Source organism: Falco rusticolus, chromosome 10 (assembly GCF_015220075.1).
Source record: "Falco rusticolus isolate bFalRus1 chromosome 10, bFalRus1.pri, whole genome shotgun sequence".
Lineage (NCBI taxonomy): Eukaryota > Metazoa > Chordata > Aves > Falconiformes > Falconidae > Falco > Falco rusticolus.
Genome location: NC_051196.1, coordinates 6328476 through 6343093, shown reverse-complemented (window position 1 = coordinate 6343093; position 14618 = coordinate 6328476). Strand labels below are relative to the sequence as shown.

The window sequence follows — 14618 nt, the reverse complement described above, 5'->3', positions numbered from 1 at the left end:
TAAACAAGTTACCTCAGGTTTGGATTGTGTTGGCAGCCTGCCAAGATTGATCTGCTGCAAATATATGGTTCCCTTTCACCTACCTTTTCAGCTGCTGAAATTCAACCTTTTTTTTGAGTTAAGAAGGAATTGTGTCACCCTTCTGTGTAAGGAATTATTTACTATTGGGCATATATGAGAATGTTGAGGCTTTGAGTATATGGTAGAGGTGCTCCTTTACGAAAGCACTGATCTGGGTTTTTTTGCAAAACCCAGGCACTTGTCATGATGTCTGCTCTATCACCAGGGAAAGAGAAAATGAACTTCTACAGCTGGACAGAAATTTGGAGCTGGACAAGGTGGCAGTTTTTCCTCACTCTTAGATACCGGACTTGTGCTCCCTTTGTAGCTCCTTTTCCTCATGTTTCTCTGCACACGTCCAAGAAACTACCTTCTACATTGCAAAGCCTCCCTGTCTTTCCCCAGTCAGCTCATTCTTCTCCTCATTATTCCACATGTACTGCTGCTGCTGCCATTGCAACCACTTATCATTCACCATGTTCTGGCAATTGGTTAAATCTGTGATGATGCCTATTACTACTTCTTTCTTTGCCATTCAATTTTCCTTGCTTTTGGGCAGGTAGAATCTCTCATTGTACTAAAATATGCCTCACAATGTAGCTAGCCCAGGTCAGGTATTAATGGGAAGTGCTAATGTTATGGACATAAATAGACAGGCTGCAGTTAACTGCTGCGCATATTGAGCAATTCATTGACTTTGTACATTGGTCAGCAAATCTACCATCTGCAGTGCTGCAGAACTGGGTTCTTAAGCTTACTGCTGAATAGAAATATGTTCGTTTAAAAGCAAAGGTGACCTTGTGCTCCTTCAAGCTTGGGTTCAGGTCCAAAATCAGCTTCAGACCAAAAACTGTGTATATCTGAACTATATTTAATAAGATGAAGCTAGGGCTTACTGCTGGAACCAGCCTACTACCAATGGTTACACAGCTTGCAGTCCCCAACTTGCTTGCAGTCAGCCTACTTGAAGCATGGTTGAAGATACCATGATCAAACAGATAAGGCTTAAAGCTATATATTCTCAGTGACTTGTTATATAGAAAACCACAATCTTTAAACCAAGGAACATAAAAATTAAAATAAGAGACAGCAGGCAGTGTAAGGGAGAACACAGGCACTAAGTCAATGAATTTAGAGAAGACTGGCTGGCACCAATCCCACTCTGAGGACTCCAAGATACCTTTTAATGACCGAGTCAACATCCAGATTTCATAGCAAAGGTTATCCTTTGAAAGACTTTGAAAAGTAACAGTTTAATGGAAGGATAAATAAATACATAGATACAGATGAAGTGGACAGAGAGATCCCACCACGTTATTTAAAACTGTTTTTATCCAAACCAGCAGGCATGTACCTATCCTCAGAACTATGGTCCGTGCTTAACACACACTGGTAGATTAGTAGTCAAAGGAAGAATCAGCAAGTGCTAAACACGTAGTTTACAGAATCAAGAAAACCACCACATAAGAAATAGAACAAATTAAAACATCAAAACAGGACTCAGAAGAAAAGGGCTTTGTATGTGCTGTCCCAAAATGGCAAAGTGAGGCCAAATATTTAATTCACAAGCCCCTGATTCTAATATGTCAACATGAATGAACATGGAACTCAATGTTAAGTACTAATACAGCATTTTCATCTGTTTCTTGCTTTATAAAAATGAATTTAGCTTCACAATGCATCTGATTTTTCACTTGGGAAAAGAGGACACAAAGAAGTCATTTCTCTCTTACAAAATCACACAGTGAGGCAGTGGCAAAACAATAACATTCAGATGGTTTTGCCCTGAGCCCAGGATCAAATCAAGCAAACTGTATTTTAACAGATCCAATTCTTTGGCAGGAATGAAGATCAGGTCTTGGTGGAATTTGAATCCCTGACTGTGACTGCTGAAGGAAACCACACTGCAACCTGAATTAAGGTAAAACCAGTAATTGTCAACAGGAACATTAAGTCTATTCTGCAGATTTCTATCTACTACAAAACAAAATCTTAACATACTTCCTAGACATTTCCAAAGCATTTGACCACAACCACTAAAACAGAAGGATCCATAAACATAAAGCACATTATACAAGCACAAGAACCATAAACACAGAGCACATTATACTATTCAAAAGAAGCAGCACTATCACCAAAAATGAGCATCTGTGAAAGGAATATCTTTTTTTAGAACGTGAACCAGAAAAACATATTTAGAACATCCAATATCATCAGATAAATAAGAACTAAATATTTTAGGTTCCCTCACCTGGAATTTAAACAGGGTCACCTATGGCTCCTGACTATTCTCCACAATTTGGTCAGCTGACGTATGTCAGTCATTTTCAGAAAGGGGTTTCAGCTATAGCTAGATTCAAAGCTGTCTTGGTGTGTCCATGCCAGTTAGCTGTGTTTCAGTAGTGACAATTGCAAATGTTCAAAATTGTGAAACTGCCTACATAAAGAATGAGGTTTCCTTTAAAATGATGAGGTTTGGAGAAAAAAAAATAAAAAATCCTTGTTTAGTTATATAACTGGCTGTTGTTTATAAATTTGCATTCCAGTCACCGAACATGTATGAGGCTCCAAATCATGTTTTTGAATTTTGCTAGCTACAAATGTATTATAAATTTTAACATGACAACTGGAATTTCCAGGTAATGATATAAGTCTAATAGCTATGGATTATTCATCAATGGTGTCACAGTCAGTGGCAATGTTTTGAATACAATCTGAGCATGTTTTTTAATATAGTTAGCCCAGTCCTGCTGGTAGCTAAGGAAGTAATAGAGAGGTTTATATCATATATATAATATAAAACTCTTGCTGATGATTTTCAGGCCTCCTTTCAGATGACAGTTAGGTCATTATGAGTAACACAAACTTCAAATACGACTTCATAAGCCAGGTCATCTCTGAAAGTGCACCTTGTTACCATTAATCTTAAAAAACGTTTCTTTTTTAAGGGGCACTGGACAGGGACAACAAGTTAAGTCTTAAAAGTCATCCTACAGTATCCTTGCATATTTATCTTGTAATTGCATAGAGTTAAATTTAAAGAATTTCAAGACTTGTCTTATAATTCATGATTCAAAAAAAAATAATACATGTAGCTTCGGCTTCTGATCAATGAGCCAGTACCACAAGCACTCCTAAAATTAAAGGAAAACATGACTCTGGTCCTGTCAAACTCAGATCACTGCCATATGTTATAGAAAAGATATAGGAATAGAGAAAAAACATTGCTAGATACTATTACAAAGGCATTCCATAGAACACAGAAGTCTGCTGATATTTCTTATAACAAATTACTTGAACCTTAAAGTGTGTCAAAGCTATGGGAACCAGGGGTGCTTACCAGATTTGTTCTGTATCAGCTGCCTGTTGGGATGAGACAGACATGTCCAATGTCTCCGCACACTTTAGCTTCCTGTGCAAACACAGGTGGGCACTAGGCAGGGAGTGGAACTGCACTTCCATAGTCCCCTTGGTCTAGATCAGTTGGGGGATCAAGCCCGAACTGCACTTCCCCCATTTACGGCCAGTAGTGGGACTAAATTTGGAGTTCTTGGCTCAGGAATAAATGTGTTACACTACTCTCCCCCCTCCCCACCTAAAAGCCCGCTACAAATAGTCAATATACCTTTTGCAAATAACTCTGAAATTCTAAAATTCTGGTGATGGAAGTAAAACCATCTGACAGATCTAACAGCCACACACTCACTCTGTCACGACTGCACTTGGACCTCAGAGATATGGATGTATTTCTGATGAAAGATGAGGGTAAAAAGCTGACCACCATTACATTACTTCAGAAATCTTTATTTTCTATATGACTGCATTATTTGTGTAAAAGCACACAACAAAACACATAAATATTATCTAGAGATGTCTACAGCAACGTGCACTCAAATGGTATCTAAAAAAATATTCAAAGTAAGTAACAATGACAAAACAGAAAGGAAGGTGTGAAACACACTAAGTCTTTGAAGAAAATTGCTATGGCTATTAGGAACCTTTGACATTTGGTTATGATTGTGACCTTGGCAACACACTAAAATGCAACAAGACTCTCTTCTTAAGAGGAGGCCAAAGAGCAACAAAGCTGGTGAAGGGTCTAGAAAACAAGTCCTATGAGGAGCAGCTGAGGGAACTAGGGGTGTTTAGCCTGGAGAAAAGGAGGCTCGGGAAGACCTGATCACTCTCTACAGCTACCTGAAAGGAGATTGTAGCAAGGTGGATGTCAGCCTCCTCTAAACAAGCAGCAATCGATAGGACAAGAGGGAACGGCCTCAAGTTGTGTTGGGGGAAGTTTTGTTTGGATATTAGGATATCACCTAAAGCATCGGAATGTCAGGCATTGAAACAGGCTGACCAGGGAAGTTGTTGAGTCACCATCCCTAGAGGTATTTAAAAGACATGTAGACAAGGCGCTTAGGGACGTGGTTTAGTAGTGGACTTGGCAGTGTTAGGTTAATGGTTGACCTTGATGATCTTCAGGCTTTTTTCCAACCTAAACAATTCTATGATTCTAAAGAATAAGTCAACAAGTTTCTTAGTAACCCAGTCCTGAAAAAGACATGTACAGAAGCACAAAATAATAGCAACACATATAAAAACTTTGTGACATGGCAAACCTAGAAAGATCTGTAATAGTATGACAATTAGAAGCATTAATATCCCTGAAGAACAGTCTGTAGCATCGACATTACATCAGAGGCCACAGTTTAACTGCTATTTCAGAAGCACAGTTTTCAATGGACCTCCACTCAAAATGATGCCATGCTAGAAGTGTCATGTCTTAGCTAGCTTGCCAAAGACAAGGGGCAAAACTTGGGTGATATTTTGAATGTATTTTAATTTGTATCCAGCTAATATCTAAATTCACCTTGTCTACAACTCAAAGGACAAATAAGCAGCTCAGTTTTGAACTCCTGCCAACATTTTTTTTCAGATCAGCAGAGGTATTCATCCAGCACCTTTTTTCCAGAGACATCTCTTGGCTGCTAAGCAAAGTCTGGAAATCTGAATCCATTCATGAACTCAGATTTCTCATGTGGCAACACACTGTGCCTCAAACTGCTCCACTAGCTCTAGAAAGACATGTACACTGTCCTTAAACTGGCACACATCACTGAAGCTTGGGTTACACATTTCAAAGCTTCATTCTGTGCTATCCAGTAACAGGGGGGGCTGTCAGTACCACGAGGTGTATCAAGATACTAAATTAAGGACACTAGAAAGAGAAAGGATGAACAGAAAGAAATGAGCTAAACCAAGAAAGTCATCAGGGACTAGATGTCATATGAACCAGTAATTGTGTATCTGTAAGTATTCTGTTGCAACTTTTTATCCCAACTGAGGAAAAAAATACCCTTCAACATATGGAAATATGAGAAGTTGCTGTAGGTTGGAAATTCCTTTACAAAGCAGTTCATAAATAACTGATTAGTCAATAAGTACTCTTGAAAGTCCATGTATCTCCTAAGTCCTTTCATCTAGAAAAAAAATCATTGCAAAACACCTGTCTGAAAGTTATTTTTTACCTAACTTCTGTTCATTATTTTTCTGTCTAAAGACAATACAACAGCGGCTAATCATAGCCAATACACGATGAAGAAATTACACTCATAAATGATAGCTACCCAAAAAAGAAAATCTGGAAAATATTGGTTTTGTAAGGAACTATTAAAAAATGTGTATATATATATATGGAAAATCTGAAATGTCTCATTGAGGGCTAGTCTCCTTCTGAATATTATTTGTAGTAAATGGCTGATGAACTTCAGTCAACATTTTATCTTACTGTTATGGAGACCTGAAATCTTGACTATGTCAAAATACTTCAAAAAAAATAAATAAGCAAAAAATATATCAGCGTGCGCTCCTGCTACATGTGTCAGTTCCAAGTTATAAGCTAATCATGATATTAAGCCAATAAGTAGGAATATTTTGCTGAATTAAATTTGAGTTAACTATTCCTCTGTATGGATGAGTCAGTACAGGAATGTCTTGGAACTGAACTTGCAGCTTCTCCATTGCACACAAGTCCTTGCCCAAAATACTTTTAAATTCAGCTTTTTTCATTTGCCTAGAGACTGATTAAAGATAATGTATGTTGGTTGGCGAGCAAGGAGAATCAGGGCTCTAAGATGTTTTGTCACAGGCTTATCTTGTACTACCTATGCAGTAAATAAAAGATAAAATTTGCATGTGCTGTTGTCAGACTCAAAATGAAGGGACAATTTTTGAGACCTTACCTGGACCATTTATTTCTGGATCACAGAGAGACAGAACAGAAAATGTGTTTATAGGAATATTTCTCTGTACAGAAAATATCAATGCCTTTTTGTTAGAAAAATTCTGTCACAGTATTTCAAGAATCATTTGAAAATAACCCTATGTGTTAAACCAAGTTTATTGGTCCTGTCCTTTTTTTTTTTTTTTTTTAAAAAAAAAAAAAAAAAAAAAAGGAAGCAAGCGAATTTTTTGAACCTGTCAGATGTTTGGATATTAATGGGAAAATTAAGAGATATTTTAATCTTTTCTTAAGAACAGTGGCATAACTAGAACTTGTCAGGTTAAAAAAAAGCAAAATGGTTCTCAAATAGAAGTAAATTGAGGGGGCAAAACGTTGCATAATATTCTATCTGAATAGTACATTAATCTTACTACCATGACTGGTAGGGTTCTTATCTATCTACGTGTTCTCTTCTAATGTATCATAGGGTAGAGAGGATACTGGTGGCATCCGCTTCCAGAGCATACATGGTAACCCTGCTAGAGGCTAAACTCAATCTTGATGCACACTGATTTCAACCTATGGCTTGACACTGTATGCCTGATACAGAGAACTCTCACTGAAATGAGTACAAATGCACTGAAGGTTTATATCAGGCATTTTCATATAGAAAATGTGAAATATTTTCCCATTATCATTTGACAGCTGCCTGTCAATAAAATTGTGCTTGCTATATCTTGAATAGTTAGTGAGTGCACTGATGGGTAGACTCCTTACAGAGCTCTAACTTCAAAACTGCTAAATCCTTAAAAACTGGTGAAAAAAAATTATATATTGCCTTACAGAGATAGTTTTCTCAATGTTTCTTACACTTGTAATAATAGCATAAATGTAAACATTTAATTGAGAGCTTCTGGGGGGGGGGGGGGAAACCCAGTTGTGTTGCAGAAGGGCTTAGAGGGCTACAGTCCTTTTCGTATATCCACTCTTTTCTATGGACTTACTACAATCTCTCAAACCCACACAGAAATCATTCAGGCGTTACCCTGGGATGTAAGCTGGACAGTATTTATGACACTGGCAGCATTTCAGCCATACCATTCTGTGATGCGGTGGTCAATAACCCGTAGTCAAAATTGCAACTCACCTTCTGCATCTTCTGGCCTTGTAAGATCGATGACACCAGGGCCCAGTTTTCCATCTTCATTGGGTTTCCCTGTTAACTGTGGGCCTAAATTATCAAACCTTGTTCTTTCCTGGAAAAGAACAGAAGTAGTCTTAATGGTCCATAGGTTAGCTCTCGTTATATGCCTGTGCATATGTTTATGCACTGATACATGCATTATTTTCTCAATCAGAACAAATAATAAGTGCATTTAATTACAATTTTAACCCAGGGACATTTTTTTACAGATTTTGAATGTTTGCATTTATGAAAATCAGTTTAAAATGTGAAATATATACAGAAACTTTGAGATTATTTTGATCTGCACTGCCATAATGCATAAATGACTGTACATGCAAATACAAAACACTCTTGGCAGCAAACAGTGTTGATTGATGCTGCTCACTTTGCCTTTCCATTTATTTTCTAACTTAAACTGGAAAAGACAATCAACATTTGGGAGACATGAAAATTCAGAAGCTGAAAGAAGAGTTTGTAATAAAACATCCTCCTAATTTAGTGGAAAAAGCACTTTTTGCCCCACTATGGTATTCAAGTTTGCATTCATACCTCTGAGAAAACACAAGTCTGAATTTTATGCAAGCAGATTTCAAAGACAAGTATTTGAAAGAAGGAATAATAGATGACAGAACTGATATTATTATTTTGTCTAGGAATTTAAATTGTATCTCGGTGGAAAGGGAACCTAAGGAGATTAAAACAAAACAAAACAAAATAAATAAAAAAAAAAAAGGAGAAAAGCATGCACACTCCTAGAAAACCAGAAAGCAACCAAAAAGCGTTTGAGAGCTGAAGACCTCCGTAGGAAACCTGGAACTAGAAAGTGGAAACTGAAAGGTATTTTTTGTGTTAAGCCAGTTCCTCAATCAACTACTGGACAAGGCTACTATAAACGACAGTGTAATATTGTCTCACAATAGTAGTCTCTGTAGCACTGCATATCAGTAGCAAAGTGTTCAATGGTTATCATTAATTCAGCGTTCTCATTTGAAGGAACATAGCATGTTTTCCCTCTTGCCTTGTTGTTACCTCTTCAGACTAAACTTGGCATTATGTTGTACTTGTGAATGAATGAAACCTTGTTGTTCATTACTATGAAACAATATTAAATGTCATGTCAGCTTGAATTTAAAGACATGCAATACCAGCTTTCAGCCCTACGAACAGTTTCTCCATGTTATACTTAATGCATTATGCAGAAGTAGAGTGCTGATTGCTGTTCAGTCTATTGTTCAATGACCTAGTTCTGTGCTGTGCGTACTAGACGTAAGAAGAAAACTTTAGAAGTTTCTCTCCTGCAAGATGGTTAGAAACTTGGAAACGTTCTTAAGGACAAAACATATCTGATGGCCTTGACTCCTCATTTGCTCCACCTCCAAATACTTCTGCTTTGCAACGTGATTATTTTTCAGTTATCTTGTAATAAATAATAAATTCAATTATCTTGTAATAAATAAGTAATAAAACCCCACCAGGCCAACAATGGAGGAATTATTTTGATTCCTTCAGCCATGGATTTGTTTTTAATTATTTTCTGGTTAATTTGCAGAGGAAGACAAGAAAGCAGAATCTGACACTGGATTTGTCACAACATGCAGCTGAGGCATTCCAGGTACTAACTGCATTTCTGTAAGTTCCTCAGAATCTTCCAATTGTTCAACAAAAACTCCGCATTTTATATTTGGTTATCTTATTTTCTTCTGCAAAAACTGTGGTTGATTAAGGAGCTTACATATACAAAAGAACTCATGAGAAAAGAATTTCAAATGAAATGTGACTGCAGAAAGGCACTGCAATACTAGAGGCCCAATATTTTACTGAAAGATATTATGCAATGTAACAATTCACCTGAATCATCAGGATCGGATTTGTTTTACTGGTAGACAGAATAAAAAAAATGTTTGTCAAGGATTCTGCGTTCCACTGCAAAGGGCTGATTTGCAATTGAAATAAAAACAAAGAGCAGTACTAAGAAAACAGCTTTTGGCACACATATTGTCTCTTCCAAAATATTTGCGCTAAAAGCTTTTTCTTAAGGATGTTAATACAGCACCTGCAGTATTCTTGGAAGAACAGCCTGGAAGTGTGTTTCGGAAGAAAGAGAAATACCTTTCTGCTATAAAAATCAACAGACTCTGCTACATATCAATATGCACATTTAGAATATATTTCTAGTCATTCATTCTCTTTGATTTTACCAGAAAATATTCTGTTGAAAAAAAAAAAAAAAGGAGAAAAAAAAAAAGAGAAAGTTTCTGAAAGAATATCAATATTTTGACATGGAAGGAGAGAAGGGAAAATTACATGATAAGGTTCATGAACAGTAAAATGAAAGCACTTATACCATAAGAATACCTGCTCTTGTCAAACAAAGGAGATGTATTTATAGTTATTTCTTAACCCCCTCCTTCTAATTCATAAAAAGCTGTAACTAGGCTAGCAATATTTAAGTCTTTGAAATGCCTTTTAAAGTAATTCCTTTACTTGCTTTTTTACTGAAAATGATGTTCATAGTGATTGTAATTTTTTTTTTCAATATTTGCATTGGGTTTAGACAAATTCAGAGAACCGTAACAAATAGAAAAATGTTCCTCAATACTAATAATTATTTTATCCAGTAGATGCCTTTTCAGTTCCATGGAATACAATAAATTCATATAAAATCTATTAGTGGAGAGAAAACTTGTTCCATTAGGGTCCAATCCTTTTTTATGGGATTTGTCTTTGCTCCCATCTTGAATTCATCCTAAAGAGAATAGTTACTTGTGCTAAAAATCCTTTAAAAGTATACCTTTTTCCTAGTATGAGCAAAGACTGAGAGGAAGATTGATTTTGTACATAATATTCCTATATGAACAAAAAAAGACATACCTTCATTAAAAGTAAATGGTTATACATAGCTGCACTAACAAACGTGTTACCTACACATGGATTGTGTTTGCTCACATGTACATTGACTACTGGAAATATTGCTACTTCCCTAACCTACATTAATAGAAAAATTTGGTTATTTTACAATAGAGCGCACTGCTGTGGACAGTGGAGGTGTTTTGTTACCTGTGAAAAAGCACTTTGGGCCTCTAATTTCAACTGATTTTTTGTACTGGCTATGGACCTTATACTGTACAGTCACATAAAGTTTTCCAAATTATATTTCAGAAAAAAGGTTTAGGACACAACACTGACAACCCTTTCTCATTACTAGATCAACACAGAAAATTGGAGATTGCACTAGAAAACTGAAAGAGCTTCCCAGCACAATTCAGATCCTTTGTGCTTCTTTATATGTTGAACATGCAGTAAAAATAATTACTTCTTTAAACTGAGAAAAAGAAGAGAAAAAAGATTCTTCTTAGCAGCCAAATCTTAATTTTCCATTCTATGACATGATTAGGCACTTATTTATGTGTTGTCAGTCACAAACATGGAGAAAACGTAAAAGTTATTGAAAAAATTAAACTCTGCTCAACTGTCTTGCAGGACTGTTGGTTCTCTAAGTGCTTTGAAATTATGATGTATGAAGTAGATGTTGCATATTAAATAAAGATATTTAAATTATAAAGCCCCCGTTAGTGAGAGCTGATGAATGTTAAATGTTATGAGCCACAAGGCTGTGGCATCCATCATATTCACATATTATCACAGTCAGTGATGGAGCAGCCCCAGTGATGACAGATCGACTGTTAGATAGCTATCCCTTTTTTCCAGAGTCGCCAAGCAAGCCTTTCAACCCCTTTGGCATTATTTTTAGTTTTGAATTAAATTAGCAACTTTTCTGTCACGTTCTGGCAGAAAGTATTAATTCTTTCTTCACGTGTGGAAGGTAAAAGAGTGATTTAGTGAAGCGAGGAGTAAAGGAAAAGGAAGCAGTAGCCCTTACCTCTGAAAAGGCTGCAAACTTCAAATGACTAGAAACAAATATAAAATTGTGATCTTGTGAAAGAACAGCAATGAAACAGTAAGCACACAATAATGGCTTTTCTCTGCACTTAGATAAAAGCTGAATTTTTGATGTGCACAGTATATTTTCATAAAATTTTATATACTATGTTTTATACACTTATTGGCTATTCCATAATAATGTGTGTGCTAACAGTAAAATTGCTCTTAAATTTATGTGTGTTATTTATATGTTCCCACGTAACAATGCTTTTTGTTGTAAAAAATATTCTGTTTATTAATGTAACTTTACAACCACTGCATCCAAGATCCGTGGTAAATTAATGACATTTTTATTATTTTATAGTGTCATTAAATTTTTACTGATCACTCCATCAAACAGAAGCAATAAAGGCCATAATGCAAACTGGGACACTTAGATCAGGGGAGCAGGAAGGCATTCCATATAGTCTGAAGTAAACGGCTTGCTATAAATGATATTTATACCATCTTTAAGGATGTGAGAATACTTGGACAAGTTTGGCAAAACTGTTTCTGTAGTACCGTGGATTGTGTACTTAAATAACAGTTTACTTGCCAGCAAGACAATTTTTTTTTCAAACCATATGCGAGAAGATGACTGATTGCATCCATCTCTTGAAAAATAATATACGAAATGTAATAATACACTGGGCACCCCTCCCTTCTGGATTACCAAGACTGATCCGACTATACCCATGCCTCAAATTATTTCAACATGTTTGCTTTTTCCACATCTGAAATGTATGCTTAGTCTGAAATGGAAAATGGCATGCATGCTGATCATTGTGTAAAAGATTTAAAATATATATATTTTTTGCAAACAAATACTTTTTATTTAAGTAGACATGTTTGGACAATGATGTAATACCCTTTATTTCAATAGTCTAGCATGGAAGCAGTTACCAACACTAATTTAAAGAGCCAGTCTCTAGAAACTGAATTAATACAGGTCATTCACAGAAGCCCCAGAGCGTGTGACTGAAGGGGTATTATTTCTTCTGAGGACGATATTTTAGTTAGGATGACTACAAATAATCATCACATGTTGTCTTTACGTATAAAAAGTATGTCAATTGAATTATTCCATACTAAATGTTCTAGTAGCTTGTTTGTTAACTGTGATCTATTCCCTTCATGTACTATGGACAGTAAACAACAGGCAGACAACTTATTATATTCGAAACGTAAGAAGGACATTTTCAGCAGAACAAAGAGAAAATGGTTCCCAGTTTGAATAAAAAGGAATCACAAAACCTCCCCCTGACCCCCGCAAAGCTGAGATACAAATGCCCCATGTTTTTCACCTTCTTCCTACTTTGTTAAGGGCTAGGTCTGAAAAGTTAAATTACCTTCCACTTAGAATCTTTTGCAACATCTTGGCACAGCAGGGATAATTACAAATTGACTTTCAGCCTTATCTATGGATATTTTAGTTATTATGGGTGGGAAGTTTAAACATTAACTTTATTACAACAGTGTCAATCATCCTACTGGTGTGCAGGCATGCAACTGCTGGAATTCTTTGGATGGCAAAGTAGATAAACACAATAGTTGAATTATTGTTACAATTAGAAGCAAAGCCTTTGGTTCTGCAAACCTGTGGTGAATATCTAGAACTTGTTTTCAACGTCATAGCAGCAGGAGTTGCTCTAAGAAACCAGAGAAATTACCAAAGCAGGCAAACTTGTAGTAGGAGTGCTGATATTTTAAGATACTACAAGATACACAATACATCTTTCCGAACCACTGCTTTACAGGTTGCATGAATGAAGGATATTCTGAGTTCTATGATGTTGATACAACCTGACCTTACTTTATTTTTCATGTAAAGTGAAATACCTGAATTCAAAGATCTCAGGAACCAAGAGGGACAGTTAGCGAATTTTCATCCTGACATACGGCTGTTTTCAGTTTTTGAAGGCCCCTGTGTTCTTCAGAAACTGTTCCAGTACTATCTTTGTGTGCTGAACATACAGCGTGGACTAGCATCCCTGCCACAGACTCCAGACTTGTGTTGCATGGCAGTGCCTCAAAGCAAATAGCTTGCTTGAAAAGATGCGGGGAGAGAGAAACCACTAGGTCCCCTTTTATATGTATTCTTCCATCTTAAAGCATAACTGAAAAGTAAGAGGTTAAAAGCAGATAACGGAATTTAGACTAAAATTTCTTTGCCTGACTGGCAAGCCTCAGCTGGCTGCCACGTGACAATGTGACATATGCAAGACCATCACAAACGGAAAATACTCCGGAGCTGTTCAGTAACAGAATTTCATAGTGATTGTCTGTCTTCTTTTAAGACCCAGGTTCTGGTGTCAAAATAGAGAATTGCAATTTCACCAAAATTTAAAGTGTCTAGAATACAGTTTGAAACTGGAGTGCTGAAGTCAAGAAATTTCAGCAGATAAGTAAATGCAAACCCAAACAGCCTACATGTAAACACTCTCTTTAGCTAATTATTTTGGAAGCCTCATTTTAAGGATCAGAATTCCTAGAGCCTCTGGTTAGCGTGAACCTTAGCCATCCTGAAGCTCTGAACACAAATGAGAAGGATTTAGATGAATTCCCTGATTATTGGGAGCATTCAGCACATACTAAGAAGTTAATAGACCTCAGTGCATTGAAGCATGCCTTTAAAAATAAGTGCATGAATTTAAAAATATTTTTAAAAGCAAAAAAAAAAAGGTAGAAAATGTTTCCACCTAAGTAGGATATTATCCTCTCCTGCACATGAAGTATTGACATACCTGGCATACCCATAACTATTGCCACACTTGCAGGCACTCCTAAGCTATGGATCTGTCCTGGTTAGATTACTTTCAACAGGATTACTGCACTTACTGAGCCCCTTTAACCAAATGCTTTATGTCTTTGTTCATATGGTTTTAATATGGTTTTAACCAATTGCAAGGTTATTTATAAGTTTGCAACTCCCCAGTAGTTAGAGTTATGAAGCGTTCAGACTTAAGCATATCCAGTTGTGTGGTAACCCAACTACTGCTTTCATGCGGTTTCCAACTTTTTATTCATGCACAAAGGCATGATGCATGGCAGTATCTGAGAATTTTCTGATTAACTCTTTGTTTCAGCAGCAAAATCATACAGCAGCCTACAGTAAAATTACACATCAACTGAAAGGTAAAGATTAAAAAAAAAATGTTAAAAAAATCCCACCAATTGTGAGATTCTACCTTAGACTGATGAGAAGTCATGAGTCCTTGAAAACAAAGG

At 36.4% G+C, this 14618-nt stretch overlaps 1 protein-coding gene across 9 annotated transcripts in view; it reads right to left on the bottom strand.

The window, feature by feature from the left end:
* The window catches only part of SOX6 (SRY-box transcription factor 6), a 372748-nt gene that overhangs the window by 24551 nt on the left and 333579 nt on the right, over positions 1-14618 (bottom strand). For all 9 annotated transcript variants that reach the window (XM_037401650.1, XM_037401652.1, XM_037401645.1 and 6 more), the window contains one exon: positions 7431-7539. In XM_037401650.1, the coding sequence (XP_037257547.1) occupies positions 7431-7539 (109 nt within the window). The remainder of the gene's footprint in view (positions 1-7430; positions 7540-14618) is intronic.